This window comes from Pongo pygmaeus, chromosome 1 (genome assembly GCF_028885625.2).
Source record: "Pongo pygmaeus isolate AG05252 chromosome 1, NHGRI_mPonPyg2-v2.0_pri, whole genome shotgun sequence".
In the NCBI taxonomy this organism is placed as follows: Eukaryota; Metazoa; Chordata; class Mammalia; order Primates; family Hominidae; genus Pongo; species Pongo pygmaeus.
Window position 1 is genome coordinate 91,276,157 of NC_072373.2, and position 23,830 is coordinate 91,299,986.

The following is a 23,830-nucleotide window of genomic DNA, read 5'->3' on the forward strand; positions in this document are numbered from 1 at the left end:
GGTGGGGTTGGCAACAAATTACCCACAGGTTTGTTGACTCAAAAGTCTTTGTCAATTAAATCTGTGCTAAATAAATGCCCACAGGGCCTGCTAGTCGAGGCTGTGGCTGCTACTCTTTACAGCACCTTCCTTGGTGTCTGTGAGGGGCCTGGACCCTTAGCTGAGCTGACAGGAAGAATATCTGTGTCAGTGTATGTTATTCATCCATTGTTGGGTCAGGGTCTGCAGGATGGACCCCTGCAGCTGGTGCCCTGTGTGAGGAACGCTGCAAAGGGAGTGCAACAGACCTCCCAAAAACGAAGGTGAAAAAAACTGCATGGTCAGTGAGTCAGTAAGTCATTAGTGCCCACTTGGGATTTCCAAGTTTGGCGGGGACGGGAGTTGTTCAGGCTAGGGTTTCATCATTGGACAACAGTTATCAGCTCAACAGAAACAGTATATAAAAGTATTGAAATAGCTGCTTAAGGCTAGCAGAGCCTCAGTTTCACAGGCTCAATTAAGGGACCTAATGCAAACTGTTGTTACCCATAATCCATGGTTCTTAAAAGAAGGCATGCTAGATGTAGAGCCCTTGGAGCAAGTAGGGCAACTTCAGCAAAGTCTCAGGATACAAAATCAATATACAAAAATCACAAGCATTGTTATACACCAATAACAGACAAACAGAGCCAAATCATGAGTGAACTCCCATTCACAATTGCTTCAAAGAGAATAAAATACCTAGGAATCCAACTTAAAAGGGATGTGAAGGACCTCTTCAAGGAGAACTACAAACCACTGCTCAAGGAAATAAAAGAGGATACAAACAAATGGAAGAACATTCCATGCTCATGGGTAGGAAGAATCAATATCATGAAAATGGCCATCCTTCCCAAGGTAATTTACAGATTCAATGCCATCCCCATCAAGTTACCAATGACTTTCTTCACAGAATTGGAAAAAACTACTTTAAAGTTCATATGGAACCAAAAAAGAGCCCGCATCACCAAGTCAATCCTAAGCCAAAAGAACAAAGCTGGAGGCATCATGCTACCTGACTTCAAACTATACTAAAAGGCTACAGTAACCAAAACAGCATGGTACTGGTACCAAAACAGAGATATAGATCAATGGAACAGAACAGAGCCATCAGAAATAATGCCGCATATCTACAAGTATCTGATCTTTGACAAACCTGACAAAAACAAGAAATGGGGAAAGGATTCCCTATTTAATAAATGGTGCTGGGAAAACTGGCTAGCCATATGTAGAAAGCTGAAACTGGATCCCTTCCTTACACCTTATACAAAAATCAATTCAAGATGGATTAAAGACTTACATGTTAGACCTAAAACCATAAAAATCCTAGAAGAAAACCTAGGCAATACCATTCAGGACATAGGCATGGGCAAGGACTTCATGTCTAAAACACCAAAAGCAATGGCAACAAAAGCCAAAATTGACAAATGGGATCTAATTAAACTCAAGAGCTTCTGCACAGCAAAAGAAACTACCATCAGAGTGAACACGCAATCTACAGAATGGGAGAAAATTTTTGCAACCTAATCATCTGACAAAGGGCTAATATCCAGAATCTACAATGAACTCCAACAAATTTACAAGAAAAAAACAAACAACCCCATCAAAAAGTGGGCAAAGGATATGAACAGACATTTCTCAAAAGAAGACATTTATGCAGCCAAAAAACACATGAAAAAATGCTCCTCACCGGCCATCAGAGAAATGCAAATCAAAACCACAATGAGATACCATCTCACACCAGTTAGAATGGTGATCATTAAAAAGTCAGGAAACAACAGGTGCTGGAGAGGATGTGGAGAAATAGGAACACTTTTACACCATTGGTGGGACTGTAAACTAGTTCACCCATTGTGGAAGTCAGTGTGGCGATTCCTCAGGGATCTAGAATTAGAAATATCACTTGACCCAGCCATCCCATTACTGGGTATATACCCAAAGGATTATAAATCATGCTGCTATAAAGACACATGCACATGTACGTTTATTGTGGCACTATTCACAACAGCAAAGACTTGGAACCAACCCAAATGTCCAACAACCATAGACTGGATTAAGAAAATGTGGCACATATACACCATGGAATACTATGCAGCCATAAAAAATGATGATTTCATGTCCTTTGTAGGGACATGGATGAAACTGGAAACCATATTTCTCAGCAAACTATCACAAGGACAAAAAACCAAACACCACATGTTCTCACTCATAGGTGGGAATTGAACAATGAGAACACATGGACACAGGAAGGGGAACATCACACTTCGGGGACTGTTGTGGGGTTGGGGGAGGGGGGAGGGATAGCATTGGGAGATATACCTAATGCTAGATGACGAGTTGGTGGGTGCAGCACACCAGCATGGCACATGTATACATATGTAACTTACCTGCACATTGCACACATGTACCATAGAGCCTAAAGTATAATAATAATAATAATAATAATAATAAAAAGAAAAAAAAAGTATTCAATTGGAGATGCATTTTGAGAGAATGAAGGAAAAGTAGTCTGCAAATAAAAAAAAAAAACAACTAAAATTTTAGGATCCTTTCACACTATAAATCCACATACCCAACAAACAGCCATATGGAAGGGTGTGCAAGATTATCTCTACTGGTTTGACCCTGCTCCTGGGGGTCACTCTTTGACTGGAAAAGAATGCTGCTAATTATATTCATGATTGTCTTATGTTATTTGCTAATTCTAGGATGAAAAGCCGGAATAACAGCAATGACCGCCCTGCCCAACAGACTTGTTGCTGCACACATCTGTACGTTTCAGTCAAGAGAACCTGATGCAGAAAACAGAAAAGGGGGACATGTTGTAGTTCAGTCAGGCTGGTGGAAAAATTTTAAGATGAATTTATAGGACATAGACACAAATCGTCTTGGAAGGCTGGAAGGTTTTGTAAAAGTCTCAAGATAGGGCTATGGCTGAAAGCAGCCTAATCCTTACCTTGAGTAAATAGCTTAAAGTGAGTACAAAGGAAGGTAGTTTATCTAAATAGCTTGTTTACTCATGTGGTCTTAAGACCAACCTTTGATCAACCGTGGGTGCATAATCGCTCTTTACTTGGGGGTTGGTGATCAGATTAATTACCTACAGGTGTGTTGACTCAAAGCCTTTGTCAATTAAATCTGTGTTAAATAAATGCCCGCAGGGCTGGCAAGTGGAGGCTGTGGCTGCTACTCTTTACAGCACCTTCCTTGGTGTCTGTGATGGGTCTGGACCCTTAGCCAAACTGACACGCAGAATATCTGTGTCAGTGTATGTTATTCATCTGTTGTTGGGTCAGGGTCTGCAGGACAAACCCCCACAGGTACCAGTGAGGACTTGTCCTAGGAAGGGATTTAGGCTGGAGAGGTGGGTTAGAGAAGAGACTGGAGAAAATGATCCCAACAAAGGAAGCAATCTATGTCAAAGCTTCTGATTTGGAAAAGACCATGGATAGTTTAAAATAAAACCTGAGGTGTGGTCATAAACAAAGTGAAAGGATGAAAGGTAACTGGAATACAGATAATGAATACATTCTTGTATTCATCTTCCTTTATCTGGCTACATCCCCACAATCTCTCTCTACACCTGGACCAATAAAACACAGTAATCCTTTTGAGCCAGGAATGATTTCATGAGCATATACTTTCTAAACACGAAAAGACAAAATCTAATAAGGTCTCAAAGAATGTACTTAACTAATGATTATAAATTTTATTAAATAAAGAGATTGTATTCAGTCGGGATCAATGAGGTGCCTTTCATGATCCAATCACCCTAGTAATTATGATGTTGTGAAGCACAGGAATGGGAAATGCAAGATAGTATCTTGTGTAAGAAACTGCATGACGTGGTTTTTGGGCATAACTCAGAAACCTGATGCTGGAAGCCATATGGAAATGAGTTCTTCACTGCAGTTTGCTGAGGCTGACTCATCTCTGGGGCTGAATTAGGAGACTGAGGTCAGGAGTTTGAGTGGTTGTGTCCTTAGTTGTTGGGAGGAAAATAGATTATTTTTTTCTGGTTAATAATTTTCAATATGAGTCACAACATGATAAATATTTTATCCATTTTAACAGGACCCTCTCTTTGTGAATGTGCTCTTGGAATATCTGTATAAATGTAAATTCCCTAAATCTCCTCTTCTGCATACACAGAAACTGGAATTACAAACTTCACTCTGAAAATGTCTGATGGGTGTTTATTAACTAAGTCTTTCTAGTCAAGGAAATAGACAAATGGGTACCTGTTGTCTGTTCTTTAGATTGTAGGAAACCCAGCTTTATGTTTCTATCCATCTATCTATCTATCTATCTATCTATCTATCTATCTATCTATCTATCTAATCACTGTGCTAGAAGGATTCTTTCAAATCCACAATTCCAGATGTAGAATTCTGCTGTTTTGCAGTCTGCATAAGTTAACCAGAATCCTCAGGGCTGTTAATTTAGAAATACCTAACAATCTAATTGAGAATTTGCAATAAGTGTTTTTTAACATTTTTTTCCAAAAGCAAGGACATAGGTCTCCTCAATCATATAATTTTCTCTATTTTCACAGATTTTTTTACCATTCATTAATAGGTTAATTTCCATAGTTCTACCACTTCTAGAATTCAGTTATGTAATATATAAAAAGCACTCTGTTATAGAGAAGAATGAGAGGACTCTAATTCTGGAGAGTGGCTTCTGTATGACAGTACACTTTGTTCATTCTGGGTAGGACTCAACAGTTCTGCTATCTTGTATCATTGAGGACTTGCCAGAGGAAAATACTTAAGCTGGCATCTGAAATTTAAGGAAATTCTTGCCAGTGATGAGATGGGAGAAATAGATTCCCAACAATGAAATAGCATGTTTCCAAATATACACTTCCAATATTTATTTCAACTTGGAATGCTGAAAATAAATTCAGAAATAATACCAATAAGCAAAGGGGAAATCTGTGAAAGAAATTGGAATGTGGGTCATAAGACACTCTTTGTCTTCATCTCTACTTCTCTGGCCATTACTCTTCCCATAGGTGGAGCAACACAAGATACTAGCCCTCTTGCAGTCAGCAATCATTGCACAAATAAATGTCTTTTAGATAGCAAAGACTATCATGTGGTAGTATCTCACTGTATGCATTCAGTAAATACATGGGTGATTTAATTTTATCTAGAGATTGTACACAGTTAGGGATTAGAAGAGAAACTCTTTCAACAGCCTAATGATCCCTGTAATTTATGTTTGGGAGATAAGAGGCATGGGACCCAGGATATTGTACCTTGGTGAAGGAACTGCTGGATGGGGTTGTTGTTGGCATCTGAGGAGTCTTGAGATGGCTTTCAGGTAGGGTTTTGCTGGCCTCTGAAGGTTTTGGACGCTGACTCTGTTTCTGGGGTAGTGCCATGCTCCTGGAGTCATGGCTTCTCTGGTTTGTATTTTTCTGTATCTGAAAGTATTCATTTTTTGTTTAATGCTTTTTTAATATTAGGGAAAGCATAACATCTTTAAATATGTGACAATATCATCCTTTATTAAATTCTAATAGATGTCATTACCTTCAAAGATTGCCTCTATCTAATGTATTCCTCCAGGCAACTGCCAATATAGTTTTTTGCTAAAATGTAGAATGATCTAACATTCTTAGTAAAATAAAATCTTTATTTACTTATTTTTTAAAATGAAATCCATTTTTGTCTTTATGGCATAAGACAGATGAGAAAAGGGCTGCTTGTTACCTGTCTTGCATGAATTTCTCGTACCTTTCCACATATGCCAAAGTTGTACAGAACTCACTATGCTGTTTCTCACTTTTAATATTTGTATGCAACATTTTCTCTTCCTGAAGTCTTTCCAATGTCTGCCTTTACCTTGTTAAGAGCAGTAGTATCTAGTGCATACTGGTTTGTCATAATGTACAAGGAAGGCAATGGGATACAAAATGTATACCCATGATCAAATTTAATTTTCAAACCAATCTTATGAGGAATATGTAAGCTATTTCTCCAATATCATGCAACTAATGAGCAAGATATATACCAAGCCTATCTTAACGGCAAAGAACTTGGTTTTGATAACTAACTTCAATTAGGCCCGTGGCCTCCTAATTTCTTCAAATATTTTAATATTTAGCACAAGTTTTATGTCTTTTTGAAGAAGATAATTGTCTGTCTCCTAATACATTTTAATAATTTTCTCTATTTAAATGTAAGTGCAAGGGCATCATTTGGTTTCTCATGAACTCTGCAGAATTTTAAGTGTAAAACAACAGAAGTATGGTTTCCTAAAAGTTAAAGCAAATGATTTTCATCTTTGGAAAACTAATATTTGTTTGTTTATTTCTCACCTGGATGAAACTATGCATTTCTGACATCAGTTTTGACATACTTTCTCTCTTTCTCAGTCGAAAGCAGAAGAGTCGAAGCTTATCTCCTTTTTCACAGGGGATATTGTGGCATTCTCCTTTTCCTACTACAGCCATGCTTCCTGTTTTATCCTGAATTTCATAGATTGTCGTCTTCCTATTTACAATTTTCTGCAACAAAAAATTAATATCATGTTTGTGAGAACATAGTAACTACAGTGCATACGGGAAAGTCTCTTGTGACAGATTAAAAACAAGATGCAAGACAGCAACTCCTAGTACTGTATCAACATACAATACATATGCCTTAGTCTAGACCATCTCACAGAGCTCTCCCTCAATATCCTTTTTGTTTAAGTCCTTAATGTTCTAAGTATTTCTATTACAGTTCTAGAGCAATGAGTTATCTTCCCAATTTCAACTTCTTTCACCTCCAAGACAACTATGCTTCCCAAAGCACCTTGATAGAAAGGAACCTGAAGTCCTTGGTAGGCTTATTTGGCCTCTGCCCCTATGCAAAAAGAATGGGCATCTGTTACAACTCATCATTCACTAGGTTATGAGGAATCTGTAATAAAAAACAAGCTTCTAGTAACTATCTAGTTACTTTTTCGACTTTCTCCATTTACTGAATCTCTTTCAACATCTGCTCCCATCCTGAACTCAGGTCCTTAAGCTCAAGCATTCCAATTTCTTGCTCATCAAGGCTATTACTCATCATTCTGGGTGTGTATTTCTAAGAATTTCTTTAAGAGTGTGTACAGAAAGCAATGCTGGTAAAATAAGGGGTCATACTAGAAAATAAATATAACAGATCATGAGCTGTCAGTCATCTAAGAAGTTACTGGAATCAATAGCCAGTTATAGATGGTTTTCTGAGTTTGAATGTCTCAAGCTAACTAGTTTCATGAATTTTGACAGTAACATATCAGAAAAATTATTCTGCTCATTTTTTGTGACATATCTAATATACGAGTACAGATTACCTGATTCTCCAAGTATCACCCAAATTTATATTTCTCAGTCATTCAATACTTTCTGATGAATGCATTTCATTTAGTCAGAACATTGTTCTGCCTGTTTACTGCAATTGATTTCCAAGTATAAACAGTCAATTCATTTCTTGCCCTGATTGTCAAAACTGGAACTCAAGCCTCAAAGGACAATACTGTATTAAAAATGAAAACAATGTGATTTTTGCTACAATTGAGATTATAATCAAAGAATTAAGTTTAGTATTATGTCTGTATGGATCTAGATCCCTCAGTATCTTTGATCATTATGACTCATAATAGATAGTCATAGCTGATGAAGTCTCAAGGTTTCTCAGTGAATGTTTTACTAAAGAACTTCAGGGTGATATTTTGGAAAGAATGAGAACATTAATAGTTCTCCTAATCCTGGTCTTAACCTTGAAGAAGACTTTATCTACTTGTCAGTAGTTTTGAGAGAGTCCTGAGTTCTAATGTTAAGTAAATATGCAAACTTCCATTTAGCACATCAGGGCTTTTAATTTCAAGTGTTATTGTAGAAAATGCCACAAAACAGCTTTGATGCCTTACCGTATGTAGCGTAAATAATCCATATACAATATATCCTGAAGTTTGTTTGTGAAGAATATTGATCTTTGGAGTTTTCTTTGCTCTTCTGATGGTGTCCTTTGGAACCTCAAGCTTTTGGTCAGGACCAGCTTCAGATACAGAAGAGGCTTCATTCACCTCTAGAAGACTATTATGTTTAGAATAATTTGATATAATGATGATTCTCTTTTTAATGAATTTCCTCTTCAAGTTGATGTTTAAAACCTTCACATGAAAGAACTGTGTCTGTGTAGCCACTGTAGCATGAAACATTCTTCTTTGCTCATTTTCTGAGGATTCATATTTAAATATTTTTGTTGCATTTAGTACCATCACAATCATTGGGTCTTCTCGGAAAATATTTTTACTAGCAGTTGCCTGATGGTTGGCCAGTGGTTTTAGGCTCTGTGCATGATAAAAAAGGAATACAAAAAGAAATTTTTGAGTGAGGAATACAGAATTGCTCTTCAGTGACCTCAAGTCACAACATTGGGCCCCAAAACATTATAGATGTGTAGAGCTGGGGCCAGGATACAGGGAATGAGAGGATATTCTGAAGTAGTCTCATAGCCAGAGGAAGTAATACAGGAGACTACATAGTAAAAGAAGACTTTTCTCTAAACGGAATAATCCTTAAAATGTAAGATATAATAGCAAGATAAGACAAGTGGATGCTGAGCCGATCATCATGAATTAACTTAAAATAAATTTAGGATAAAATAATGAGTTGCAGTTTTATTCTTACCAGCTTAAAATGCCAGAGCATAAAAATAGACAAAATATAATTGAATAGCGCCGAAAATGGTAAAGGGTGTCCACCACAAACCACATACATCAACAGTGTTTAGTTATTACCAATGTAGACAGGGCACTTTTTAGCATACAGCTCATACTTTTCCTGCCTAAGATAAATGCTGTTAAAGCAGGTGAGAACACCTGTGGGCTAAACCCCTCATAATGCCCTCATCTCAGTAGGTTCAGGCTACAGACACTCTACAGAGTGTCATTTCCACCATTGCAGCCTTCTCAATGTCAGGGCTCTAGGAGGTAGCATGCTGACAGAAAACCAAGGATCAGAGTGGATGGTCTTTAATATCCTTTCTCTATAACATCCAGGTTTCCTTCATTTGCAGCAGAAAACATTAATGAAGGGAAAGTTGTTCAATTTCAAGAAAAAGCACTGGAGGAATAGGTAGGCCTCATTCACAAACCAGCAGCTCCTGGAGTGGTCTGATCTGGAATACCATATACAGTGATCATCTTTGAGTGATTGGACTTTATTTGATCTGACTTTTCATCCATGCAACCCATTCAGCCTAAAACAGAAAAGTCCTTTCCCAACACAAGTTAATCAGTAACTGTAGATTCATCCGTGAGAATATTAATAGTAACTGATATGCAACTTCACAAAGAGCCACATGAATACAGGACCTGCATGAAAGGGATCATATAACTGCTCAGAGAGACATAATAGGACATTACATTGCATGATGATATTTTCAGAAAAAATATGTGTATACATAGGAGTAAATATGAGAGGGTATATAGAGAAATGTGGCATGTTATGGATGCTGGAATTTCACATAAAGTTAATTAAGTTTGATCTGGTTTGTCTGCATTTATTCCTTTTTTGTGAAATAGTCTTATATTAATACAAAATCTAATGTAAGAAAAAAGGGAATAGAGCAAATTAAGGTTGGTGTTGTGGTTTCATCACTTGCTGCCCATCATAATTGATCCCCTTTATTGTGTATCAGAAATATAGAACATTCTTTTTTATAATAAAGCTCATTAGAGTTTCAATTAGTTTTTAGGCTATTGCTGATACATGCATATAGTAAGGCTGACCTGTCCAAATTTGAGATGAGTACAGCATTATAAGGATTATCAGAATCATGCAATTATTAATTGTAATTTACTTTCTTTTATTTGTAAGTCTTTGTGTATCATCTTCTGCCTGCCTACATTTTCCCAAACTCCTGAGCTCTCTTCCCTATTCCGTCACTTCTCTTTGTTTTTACAACCTTTTGGCCTCACAATAGGTATTTTTGACTGAGTCAGATGACCTTTATTTGTCATTTGCTTATCTGTAGTGGTTCATATCTTAGAATATGGTTTACTTTTTTTTTTTTTTTTACTTTTTTATTTTGAGACAGAGTCTCGCTCTGTCACCCAGGCTGGAGTGCAGTGGTGCGATCTCAGCTCACTGCAATGTCCACTTCCCTGGTTCAAGCAATTCCTCTGCCTCAGCCTCCCAAGTAGCTGGGATTATAGGCACAAGCCACCATACCCAGCTAATTTTTTTGTATTTTTAGTAGAGATGGTGTTTCGTCATGTTGGCTAGACTGGTCTCAAACTCCTGACCTCAGGCAATCCACCCACCTCGGCCTACCAAAGTGCTGGGATTACAGGCGTGAGCCACTGGGTTTTCATTTTCTCATTGAGTAAAGGTATTTATTGGAAGCTTCCCATGAGGCAGACACTGAACTAGGCCCTGGTTTACAGTGGTCCACAGAATTACAAACTAGCCCTAATCTTGGAACTACTTTGAGTAGGTGGGAAACATAAACACTTATTAACTTCAGTTGTCATAAACAGTAGAAAAGAAAGAAGTTCCTAGGAAACAGAATGCCATGAAGATTTAACCTGTTACAGGGGTCTAAGTGAGGATCCCCTGAGGATAAGTTCTCAATATTGGGATCCAGAGTGTGGATAGGGTTGGCCAGGTAAGAGTTTTAAGGTGAAAGAAATATGGTGTGTGAAAATCCTAAAGGAAAAAGGAGCATGGTGTACATCAAAGAAACTTGAACAAATTAGTGAGCAAAGGGAATGGGTGTGTAATAGATGGGGGCAGTAGACAGTGAGTCCATTGCTGAAAGTTCCAGATTCCGCAGCTCTCTGTCTCTTCCCCAAACAACACAGGACAGAAAACTTCCTGCAGTCAGAGATAATGTCAAGTTCATCAAGTATGCCTGTGGAAGCAAAAGATTAAAATGCAGTGAATTCTCAGTCTATACATTTGATTTACTGGCTGATCATTGATGTCATTTTTCAGTAGAAGATGAAATCAGATTCCTACATTTTGGGTTGAAGAAAATGAATCAAAAGGGGACCAGGAAGAGTGTACCTCAGTTGAGGAAGTGTTGGGTAGAGCTGATGATGAAGTCTGGGGAGGTGGGGAACGGCCCATGGCTGTGGACATGCTGGCTCCTGCAGAGCAGGAAGGCTGAGTCTGCTCTTTGGACATCTTACTCCTTTTGGTTCCAGTCTCTTCTTCAGATGGTTTTTTTCTTTTCTACAAGTAGTTTATGTTTCTTGTTAATTATTCTCAGCGTCAAATGAAGCAGAGCACATTTTCATTACAAGGTAATATATTTATTATATATAAATTGTTTTTCTTGGAAACTTAAGTACATCCCCAGGCCAATGGAAAGAACAGGACATAGATGGTTTCATTTTTAAAAAGGGAGCAGAGAAAGTAACACACATCACTCCTTAATTACTTGTGTTTTGGGATATGCTGACTTGCAGTTAAGAAACTAGGCTTTTGTAAACATAGGCAAACATTTTTTATCTGACTCTCAAGTTAACATCCTTCTCTATTGGGGATGAAAATATTATATTTATTTTATATATATTTACATTATGTTTACTAAAGCGTTTAACTTGTTGACTTGCAGAAAGATGATCAATTATTATGTAATTTGATAAATCTGAAACTTGATGGGAAACATATGAAGAAATAACTGCCTGCTGGACAGATTGAGTGGAAGAGCCACAGCAGAGCTTCCACTGTGAGACTCGAAGCCTGCTCCTCTTCCTGAAGCTTACCTGAGGTCCAAGAGTCTCCTCTGCTCCTTTAGCTGTGAGACAGTTGCTTGGGGTGGATGCAGGTGTAGCAGGATCCACTTCTTTCTGTTTCGTCTTTTTAGATGGGGTTATTCCTTTGACTGGAATGGATTCAATTTTATTCACAACTAATGCAGAAAAAAGGAAGATGTATAAACCCAGAGCAGATGATCGGGGACAGCTGAAGCAGTTTCAATACTACTTGCTCTTAGCTCCTGCTTGAGAGTTCAGGTGCATTTTAGTCTACCTCTATTGCATCGTCCTAGTCTGGCTTCCAGGAGGCCAGCAGGAGAAACAAAGGCACAAACACTGACTCACACTCCTCAATGCTTTCATCACTCCTCCCCTGTGCAGTGAGAACATCCTTCCTGTCCTCTGAACTCCATGTGCTCAGTCAAACCCTTTCCCAATCCTATTCTATCATTTCCTTTTAAAATGTAAGGTTCTCATGATGCTGACTGCTTAGTCATATTCTCCAGATAATCTATTTTATTTAAATTACAGAAACCAGTGAAAGGAGATGTTAAATAGGTTTGTGAGGTGAGATATGGTGAGTTTTGACTTGTTTTCTTTTTTTTTTTTTTGAGACGGAGTCTCGCTGTGTCGCCTAGGCTGGAGTGCAGTGGCGCGATCTGGGCTCACTGCCAGCTCCGCCTCTCGGGTTCACGCCATTCTCCTGCTTCAGCCTCCGAGTAGCTGGGACTACAGGTGCCCACCACCACGCCTGGCTAATTTTTTGTATTTTTTAGTAGAGACGGGGTTTCACCTTGTTAGCCAGGATGGTCTCGATCTCCTGACCTCGTGATCCACCCGCCTCACCCTCCCAAAGTGCTGGGTTTACAGGCGTGAGCAACCGCGCCCGGCTGACTTTGTTTTAATTATTTTAACTCGATGATATGACAAGAGGGGAGGTCTTCATACTTCCGGGAGCAATGCTTACATATAAGTATTGTTATCTTTTGTATTATAAAGGATGATGATGTGTTGAATATTCTCAATAGAATGGACACATTAATTGGCTAAATGTACATATCTCAGATATAAACAACAATTTTGATAATTTTATTTGTCGTTATGTAATCTTTCAAACGTACTAAAAGTCTCAGTCTCTCTTCAACTCCCTCTCCTTTTTGTTCTTTTACTGCACCTCAACTCCGATATACGTCAATCCACATTGGTAATGAAATGCCATAAGTTGTCAACTTGTTGGCATCTGAAGTACCAACATTGTCATGGCCAATGAGTCACAAATTGGGAAAGGGATGTATCAGCTATGACCAAGGTGGCATTGCAATCAAGGTTGGGAAGGGTGGCGATCGTTGCAGGGAGTGGGTGTTCCCTCTTCCCAATTACCTTTTAACTTTTCTCTTTTAAGAGTTTCAGCAAGATCTCCCAGTGTTGGTATTTCTTTGAAGAATTCTATTAGTTTGCCCAAACCAGCATCACCTGGGAACTTTTCCTCCATTAAGTCAGCAATCTGAATTTTGTCATACTCTTCTTTCATTTTTGGATTAAGTTTTAAATCGTTACTCAGTAAGGACTTAACAATTCTAAAATGATAATCATTGATGACCTCTAATCCTTTTAGTAGAACAATTTTCTTGTAGTCATTTGCCATCTCTAAAGATATAAGTGAGCCTGCAAGAGAAAAATGGTATATAGTGTTACACATGTATACAGACAATTTAAAAGAAGATGTATGCCTATGTGAATAAGTGGCCCATAAGAAAGAGTTGTTCATTGTGCCATTTTTCAAAGGGAATGCTTCCAGTTTTTGTCCATTCAGTATGATATTGGCTGCGGGTTTGTCATAGATAGCTCTTATTATTTTGAGATACGTCCCATCAATACCTAATTTATTGAGAGCTTTTAGCATGAAGGGTTGTTGAATTTTGTCAAAGGCCTTTTCTGCATCTATTGAGATAATCATGTGGTTTTTGTCTTTGGTTCTGTTTATATGCTGGATTACATTTATTGATTTTTGTATGTTGAACCAGCCTTGCATCCCAGGGATGAAGCCCACTTGATCATGGTGGATAAGCTTTTTGATGTGTTGCTGGATTCGGCTCGCCAGTATTTTATTGAGGATTTTTGCATCAATGTTCATCAAGGATATTGGTCTAAAATTCTCTTTTTTTGTTGTGTCTCTGCCAGGCTTTGGTATTAGGATGATGAAGCTGGAAACCATCATTCTCAGCAAACTATCGCAAGGACAAAAAACCAAACACCGCATGTTCTCACTCATAGGTGGGAATTGAACAATGAGAACACATGGACACAGGAAGGGGAACATCACACACCGGGGACTGTTGTGGAGTGGGGGAAGGGGGGAGGGATAGCATTAGGTGATATACCTAATGCTAAATGACGAGTTAATGGGTGCAGCACACCAACATGGCACATGTATACATATGTAACAAACCTGCACGCTGTGCACATGTACCCTAAAACTTAAAGTATAATAATAATAATAACAATAAAAAAGAAAGAGTTGTTCATGAATATGTGTGATAAAGAAGGACTTAATGACCAAATGTGTTACTGTAGAAATTGAGTGAAGAACTGTTGCTTTAGGAGTGTCCAAGTAATTCATCCCATTGAATGAGGATAGTTGAATTGGGTCCAGGCGTTAGAGGGAGGTCTGTAAACAAGGAATTGTCTCAGTGTTTAGAGTATGGGCTGTGCAGTGTCAAAGTGCTTGGTTCCTCTTCCCACCCTTTACTGGGGCTGGAACCTATCCCCCAAAACCTGCCTGTTGTTTCTTAAATCTTCCCACACCCACCACTATGACTGGAGTGGCCTAGGTGTAAATGGGCTGCAGCCTCCCACCTTATATGAATAACTTTCTGCCACAGCACTACAGTTTCATGCTGGGGTGCCGACCTTATTCTCCTTAACTCTTCTCTTGTCAGCTCTCATTAGTATCCTCTTCCTTGGTGTTGGACCCTGCCGTATTTGTCCTCTGTGCTCATAAAACTATCACTTTCCTGGACATCTACATTTTCTCTATTGCGGGAACACAGGATTTATTGGCTGGAATATTTCAGTAGTTGCTTGATTTTTCTTTTAGGCTCGATTTGTCTAATTCATTTTCATTTCACAGATCCACATTTCTCTCTATAAGCCACATTTTTATCCCACTGAAATCTTTCAATATTTGCCCATTTTCTTTTCAGTACGTTCCTTGCTTCTTGTATTGTTCCAGAAGACTTCGAATAATCTGCATTTTTTTTTTTTTTAACCTCTGGCACTTGTGTGTTCCTTATATCTTATGTTTCAGAAGTATAAAACATTTTCATGCTTCATGACTTTGCTAATTCTCTTCTCATTGCCTGGAAAGCCATTCCCACATTCCTCTCTCTGACTACCTCTCCTACAACCTTTTAGACTCAACTGAGGGTTTGTCTTCTAGAAATTTTCAGAGTCCCCTTATGGACAGAGTGTTACTCCTCTGGACCTCTTTAACACCAGTGCACTTTAGCACATGATGACACTCGAAGCATGCTATGGATTCCTATTTCCTTTTTAGATTAACCTAGCACTTTGGGAGGCTGAGGGAGGCAGTTCACCTGAGGTCAAGAGTTCAAGACCAGCCTGGCCAACATGGTGAAACCCCGTCTCTACAAAAAATACAAAAGTTAGCCAGGCATGGTGATGAGTGCCTGTAATCCATAATCCAAGCTACTCAGGAGGCTGAGGCAACAGAATTGCTTGAACCCGGAAGGTGGAGTCTGCAGTGAGCAGATATCATGCCACTGCACTCCAGCCTGAGTGACAAGAGCAAAACTCCATCTCAATAAAAACGAATACAAAAACAAATATTTTAATTATAGAAAACATGTATTTGTGTACCTCTTGTGTAATTTAGGTATTTAAATTCCTGGGGCTGTTAATTGCTTTCTTCTTGAGAGAACATGAGTGTCCTCAGATTGATAAGCATAGAATGAAGGAAAAAATATATACAAAGACATATAATGAAACTGAAGAACATTAAAAACAAGCAAATACTCCATAAGCCGCAGAGAATGAAGAATAGATCACCTGCAAAGATCCAAAAATTAGGTTGAAACTGATTCTCAACAACAAATCTACTTGAAAGAGAATGGAATCATTTTTATATAATGCTGGTCCAAAGTCCCATATAAATTGCTAAACAAAAAGTTTAGAAATGGGAAGTTTTGATTTGTTTTGTGAGTATGACAACACAATTTATTTGCAAAATGAAACCAGATTTGAGCTTACAGGAGGCTATGTATGATTTTTAGTTATTCCACTTAAACACAAATGTTCATATGTTTTGATGCTGAAATATTAGTGTTTTTGCTTTTTTTAGTAATGACACTGATAACACTGGGGTTTCTAGAAAAATGTGCATTAAGTAATCTTTGTAAACCTACAAGTTCTGGTTTTCAAAACATATCGAGCCCCCCAGGTACAAAAGAAATGCTCTCATCATGTCTTGAAGGAAAAAATAATTTTAAAACTATTTCAATCTAAACAAAATGATATTTAAACAAAAGATCCTCAAAAACTATTCTCTGAACCTCAAGGCCTCAGTAGGTTTTCCAGACAAAGATGCACACAGAAACATTTTTGGAAGTACTTTTCTATAGAAAATTAAAAAAAAAAATTTAAAAAGCTGCAGGCCAAAAGACAAGTAAGAATGAAAAACGAACTTGATTATGTGTGCCTATGACCGAAAAAGAAAGCCCTGATCAAAGGAAAGAGAAACAGAACGTATAGAAACAGAAAACACAGTGGAGGGAGGGAAGAAAAAGAATATGACAATTTACTAATGTAATTGTCTTAAAGGGTGAGATGGAAATATAAGTTTTAAAAAAAGACAAGTAGGAGAATATAGAAGTGTTATAAATTGAAGTGAAGATAGCAGAAACAGGCCAAAATATGTTAATTATTAGCCTATACATAAAGAGGTTAACTAGTTAAATGACAACTTTTATCAAATTTGATTTAAAATTTCTGTATGTTTGTTGTCAGTAAAAGATCACTGAAAGATGAAAAAAAAAATTTAAATTATCATGCAAGGAGAAACTAGAAGAAAGCCAGCTTATCTATGTTAGAATCATTTTAAAAAGATCTTAAGACAAAGAGTATTATCAGATACCACATGGTAAAAGGTTGAATTCCTGGGAAGATACAATAACTTAAATTATAGATTTATCTAATAATAATAAATGTATATTATTTTTCATTATTGTATAGTCCCTCATGGTAATATAATGTTATATAATATATTTATCTTCATATACAAACATATGTACACAGTGCCACAAATATATATATTTATATGTGTATGTTTATGTTTGGAAACATGTATGCATGATCACATACACACATAATATACATTATACAACTATGCATGTGAGCATATCTATATATTATATATATGAATTTGAGAGGAGTACAAGAAAATACAGTCTTATAATAGGAGTTTTTATATTATATCTTCCAATACTAAATGAAGAAGGTAAAAAAAAACATTTTTACAAATTTGAGCAACATAATTGATAGCAATATTTATCCAACATATATAAATTCTGAAATCAACATTTAAAATCTCATATTCTAGTCAAGTACACTGAGATGTTGCACCAGGGTATACAGAAAGTCTTCTAAAAATTCTGAACTTTGACAATATAAATCTATTTCACATTGACTTCCGTGCCTCTCCCCTATACATTGCCACTAGAAAAATAAAAAATCATTAACTTTCAGGAGAGCAGGAAGTAATCTTAAAATGAATAAAAAACTGCCTTTTACATCCGGTGTAGAATGATGTTTATATAAAAGTTAAACATACTTATGAAAATATTGACACAATTTATTTGAGTAATTGTGTTTGCAAAATGGATAAATTTTCTACTATGTGTTCACATTTGTAGAATAATATTATTTACAAAAGGTTCTCACATATGTTTGTGTGTGAGACCATGTTTTGTAAAATTGAGATACCATAAATACAGCTGTATGTCTGGATGAGTTTTTTACTTAATATTATTTCCTGATACTTTGTACACATCATTATCTTGTCTTATTTTATCTCCTACTTTCATTTTAGGTTCAGGGGGTACATGTGCAGGCTTGTTAAATGAGTAAACTGTGTGTCGCTGAGGCTTGTTGTCCAGTGATCCCATCACCAAGGTAGCGAGCATAGTAACAGATAGATAGCCTTCCAATCCACATACTGCTCCCACCTTTCCCTCTCAAGCAGTCCCCAGTGTCTACTGTTCCATCTTGTGCCCATATGGATTCAATGTTTAACTTCCACTTATAAGTGAGAACATGCAGTATTTGGTATTCCTGTGTTAGTTCACTTAGGATAATGTTCTCCAGCCATATCCATGTTGTGCATATACAGCATGGAATACTATGCAGCCACAACAGAGAATGAAATCATTATCTTGTCTTTTGCCCAGACCCCAGTGGCCACCAAGCTTTCTAACCTCAGAGAATATACACTCAGAGAATTTGTTTTAAAATCTGCAGTGGTCAAAATGCATATTCCTTCATTCATGCCCCAGTTGTAGAATAAAGGATATCTACTATCTTTGAAGTAAGTAAAGAATTGGAAGTAGTAACTGCAGTTTTCACTTTTCTGAATATAGTTGATACCAGCCCTACTGCCCTCACCCCACTGCCCTGAAGAACCAATATTGATTTTTCCCTTGTGACTTTGTGGATTTCAAGGAAGCATCTAGATCTTTTCTATAAAAAATACCCACAGTACTCACCTTACTGGGAATTTCTTCAACAGTAGTCCAGATCTTGAGATCTTCAGAAATATAGGAAATGAGGATTGTTTTGAATGAGAAATCAGTCAGTAAAGCTCTCAGAAACTGAAATATAGGATGTTATAATCTCCTGAAATGCTAAGAAAATGAAGTATTTTCAAAGACAGCAAGGGAAAATGGCCCTCCTTAGAGTCACTTGACCAGTGCTGGCTTCCTCATACTCTGCTTTGCCCTGGGGAGAGAGAAGTGGTGAAACAACGTGCAGACTCCTCCCACCCGTGTTTTTTGCTTTCCATCCTGTTAGAGAAAATGAACAGTTTCTTTCCTGTAGGTATCTTAATCAAATTAAAATTTGTATCAAAGTTATATTTAAATTTTTTTTCTTACAAATGTTGATATCTGAAGGGAGTTCCAATCTTAGAACTTTCTTAGCCAGCAGACTTACATGTGGGACATTAGGGACCTCTATTCCGATGAATGATTGTCAAATACGAGAGAAGCAAGGTGGTTTCTTCTCCCTCCTTTCCCGTGCGGTTGCAGGAGGAGATCTTGGTAGGAGCATCTATTGCTACCAGTACTTTACTGCATCTCCTGCATGGGAGAATGTCTGCTATGAAATAGCAATGGGTTTAAATACTACCTGAAGCATTCACCCAGTTATTGATAGTTGAGAAACCTAGGGCTTTCCAGATCAGAAACTTATTATGAATATATAAATCCTTTCTCAAATACATATAAAGGAGTTTAACACTAGCTGTCCTCTTGACTATGACTAGGTTACTTTACCTCAATGATTACATTCATGATTACTCAGGTTTCCTTCATTATTCATGGAAAAACACAAGTGGATAGTGGGCTCACAACATGACAGCATCGAAGCCTTGAAAATCCTGGAAAATGCACTGAGCTTCTGGTAGAGTGAGAGTCCTGTTAAACCCTTTGCTCAGCAGTGTTTTTTCTGCTAAGGGCAGTGGGTGCCCTTCAGAGTACTATAACCCCAAGATGTCAAATAAATGACACCAACTGGCAGATGATGTTGTGTTAACCCAGCAGCAGATCTGCAAGCAGGATGTGGCCATGAGTGGAAAATGGGGCCCGAAATACAACTGTAGGGGAGAAAACAAGTTTTTTAAAAATTTCCCTTTTTAGGTTGTTAGTTGACACGCTCCTGAAAACAAACACCAAATTAACAAAAGGAAAACAAGCAGTTTATTAATGTGTGCTCTACCCATCACAAGGGATAGGCCTCAGTTCAAACGTATTTCTATCTCCAGGCTGTGGCTTAGAAACCTTGTTTAAATAGTATTTCAATAAAGAGCCATAAATTCTATATAGTGAAAAGCAAAGGAGAAAGCAGTTCTAGTCATTTAAAAGGTGGGAAACAGTGGGAAGGTAGTAAAATCTGTTCTCAGATTCCTCAGGTTCCTGGTGGCACCTTCTCTGGGCTGAAAAGCAAGTGCTTTCTCCAGTAAATATGGATTTATGTCCTGCCATCAGACAAATAGTGCCTGAGGCAGCATGTTCCCCTCCATTTTCTGACTTTCTAACTTAACAGTCCTAAGTATTTTGAGAAGTATTTTTGGTTTCCTTCACAAATAATACAAATGATCTGAGGCCATCTATGGAGCAGAAGAAAGCTGATCATCTTAGTACAAACTAGGGTCATGGAGAGGATAGTTGATGTCTGGATTTGGAGCCATATGATAACTTCATCAAAGCAAAAGTAAGTTAAGAAAAAGCAAGGAGGATCTGGAAGGATGGCCATAAAAATACCTTTGAGTGTTCATGGTTTTCTTTTATAGGTTCACGTTGTTGTTAATGTAGAGACACTGAGTTGGTCTTAAGATAATAGGTAGAGAGGGATATTAGGAAGGTTGGGTTACCTCAATTCAAAGGTCAGAGAGTAGAGGAAACTTGGTAGAAATTACTATGTTTCAGGACACTTTTCTTTCCCCTTTTTGGTAATCATTTCACGTAGAGTAATGCCTTTGGTTAGGACTCCAGCATACAACATACAAATTATTGTCACCAATGAAGACAATTCAGAAAATTGCTCCATAATCCATACTGTGCAGATAATATTGTAATAGATGAAGCAAAGAAATGCTTTAAAAATGTGCATTTGTACTGATTCTGAAGCAGTGGGCAATAATTTGCAACTTGTGCCATCACACAGAAAGCTCACTAATAGAACATACAAGAGCTCCTGATAAGGGGGAAAAAGCCTGGATGAATCTTCATGACTTTTTATCATCTGAAGTACTAATTCCCATGATCATTCAAAGTCCTCAGGAAAAGTTCCCACCAGATTAATGTTCTAACCAAGATGTTAGTAAATTACTGCCTGTGGGACAATACTAACACACCATCCACTTTTGTAAGTAAAATTTTATTGAAACACAACTGTGACTATTCACTTAGGCATTGTCAATATCTACTTAGTGGTGCAATGAAGAGTTGACTATCAACAGAGTCCATCCGGCTGCAGAGTGTAAAGATTTTGCTGTATGGCTTATTATAGAAAACGTTTGTCAATCTGTACCCAGTCATCAGTCTAGGAGACAGCAGAAAGCCTCTAAGGAGAAAAGCAACAGTAAGTAGAAGAGCAATGTTAAATCAAGTTTAGCCTAAAGCTGCCTTCTTACATATTCTACGTTCAGCCTAAAGGTTTCTCATACAGCGTGAATGATGGCCTAAATGGAAGTGTAAACAGACTGTAGTATACTCTTGTGTCAATCACCAAGTTTTGGCCAATCAAATGTGGCCAACTTGTTCAAACCGCGTTCAAATAAGGCAAACTCCGAGCTATAAACAATCCAGCTCTCTATCTCATGTCCATTTTCTGTATCTCACTTTTCTGTTTCTCTTCATAAATCTTCCACTATGTGGCTGCGCTGGAGTCTCTGAGCCTGCTCTGGCTTGGGAGGCTGCCTGAATAACGAATCATTCATTGCTCAGTTAAACTCTTTTAAATTTAATTCAGCTGAAGATTTTCTCTTACACAATCACACCAAGAAACCACATTTGGGACTTTTAAAGTCCATTGTAAACCTGTGGATAAAGTCTTGTGATAATTTTTGTGATCTCAGAGAGGAAAATGGAAATGGAGAGTGTTAAAGCCTTTCTCTAATTATCCCTAAGAGTCAGAACAAAACCCATTTGTTGAGAGCCTCAGTTAGCAAGATTGCTTTATGCATTCATGGCCATCAGCCACCTCAATCAGGTGCCTTCTCCTTTTGTCTCTCAAGTAAATAGATTTCTCTTTCTCAAGGAAGAGGGAAAGGTGATTGAGCTTTAAATGTTGAACCAATCTTATATCCCTGAGATAAAACACTTTTAATGATGCATTATAATTTTTCATATTGATAAGTATATGGTAAGTGTAATTTTTCAATATTTTAAAAGTGTCTTTGCATTTCTTTTCATGTGAGAATTGGTTTTTGTTTTAGTTTCTGTGTAATATCTTTAATTTTGGTGTGACAGCAAACTGGCATTTCTAAAACGGATTGTATAGACGTGGTAAACTTTTATCCTCAAATGTCTGATAGAATTCATGAAGTGTCTATTCCCAAAACTTTCACTATGGAAAGATTTTTGTTACAACTTCTCTTTCTCTAATATATATATAAATATTTAGTTGTTTTATTTCCTTACAAGACAGTTTTGGTAAGTTGTGTTTCACAGTATTTTTTTTGTAATACATTTTCATTTTACAGGAATTATGTGAGTAAGTAAACTTATTTGCATAATATTTTTCATAATTTTTTATTGCCATTTTAATATCTGTAGTGTCATCCCTTTACATTCCTGATACTGGCCATTTATATTATCCTCCCTTATTTTTCTTGATTATTCTTGGTACATTCTCTGAGGAGGATGCTCAGGGAAGTTCAAAGTGAAGAGGAGAGACAAAAAGCACAGTAAAGGATTCTGAAGGCTTTGGCACCGACATTTAGGATGAAAAGTAAATAACGTTTTAACAACTAGCCAGACTGACAAAAAGTCTCATACTAAAGGTCTGTTTATTTCAGTTCCTATTACCTGATCATATATGTCTTCCTTTTGACAAAAGAAAAAAGAAAGAAAGAAAAAGGAAGTTATGCTAAAGACAAGGAAAAAGAGAGTCTGAAGAGTCAAAAGAATCATTAGAAGCAGACCCAGATATGATCCTGATGTGGAAATTTGCTGACAGGGAATCTAAAATTACTATGATTAATGTGTTAAGAGCTCTAATGGAAAAAGTAGACTGCATGCAAGAACAGATGGGTAACATAAGCAGAGAGAAGAAAACACTAAGATAAATCAAACAAAAATGTATGAAGTGAAACAATGGTAACAGAAATTGAAAATAATCAATAGACCAGACATAATCTAGAAAAGAATGTTACCTTGAAGCTAGATCAGCAGAAATTTCCAAAACTAAATGCAAAGGAAAAAAGTATTAAGCCCTCCAGCCCACAGAATATCTGATAACTGTGGTGGGATATCTTAAGATGTAGCATATACATAACTGAAAAGCCAGAAGGAAAGAAAGAAGGAAGCCTAAAAAGTACTGAAATGGTCTCTTTGTCTGGTGTGACACCTGAGGTTCTTGGTCACATGGCCACAGAGATCAAGGATGCAGACACACACAAAGGGTGAGGTTTAGAGTTGAATTTTAATAGACAAAAGAAAGAGAATAGCTCTCTGCTGCAGAGAGGAGTCCTGGAAAAATGGTTGCTGATCTGCTGTGAAATGCAGAGATTTTTATAGATGAGCTAGTGGGGAGACGGTGTCTGATCTACATAGGGTGTGAAAAACTGGTTAGGACCAGCTGTGCCATCTGCATAGGGCCCGAATCTCTGGCCGTCCCTACCCCCATCTTTTATTATGCAGGTGGGTAGCTACTCCATGTTGCTTATTTCTTTCTTACTGTACACATGCTAACAAAAAAGGAAAGGTGGAGCCCCATGTTGAACATGCCTGGCACCAGGTAGCCTTTTCTATTGGTGCAGCTGCCAGCATCCCCCCATGCAAGCTCCCAGCTTCCTTCTCTGTGTTTGCAGTTCAATCTTTCAGGCTGCTCTTTATTAGAAAATAAGTAATTTGAGGGGGCTGCCTTTTGTTAGAAGGGAAGTTCTGCCAAGGACTCTTTTGCCCTCACTATCTGCCAAGATAATTTCTTTCTATCTCCTGTATCAGCATTTGGAGAAATAATTGCCAAGAAATATTTAAAACCAACCAGAGCCAAAACCTCAGATGCGGGAAGCTCAGATATTATCCATTGTGATAAATGCTGAAAAACA

General features: G+C 37.5%; 1 protein-coding gene across 3 annotated transcripts in view; it reads right to left on the minus strand.

Annotated features, from left to right (window-relative positions):
- The window catches only part of PYHIN1 (pyrin and HIN domain family member 1), a 37,809-nt gene extending 19,040 nt beyond the window's left edge, over nt 1-18,769 (minus strand). The window contains exons 1-7 of one of the 3 annotated variants that reach the window (XM_063669097.1): nt 18,546-18,769; nt 13,147-13,431; nt 11,776-11,894; nt 11,072-11,239; nt 7,927-8,349; nt 6,347-6,535; nt 5,282-5,449 (exon numbers count right to left, since the gene is read on the minus strand). In XM_063669097.1, the coding sequence (XP_063525167.1) occupies nt 5,282-5,449; nt 6,347-6,535; nt 7,927-8,349; nt 11,072-11,239; nt 11,776-11,894; nt 13,147-13,411 (1,332 nt within the window). In that variant the 5' untranslated portion in view covers nt 13,412-13,431; nt 18,546-18,769. Of the gene's footprint in view, nt 1-5,281; nt 5,450-6,346; nt 6,536-7,926; nt 8,350-9,048; nt 10,917-11,071; nt 11,240-11,775; nt 11,922-13,146; nt 13,432-18,545 lie in introns of those variants that run through there. The other 2 variants (XM_054493533.1, XM_054493544.1) reach the window with 2 other exon arrangements.
- Nucleotides 18,770-23,830: the final 5,061 nt, after the last annotated feature.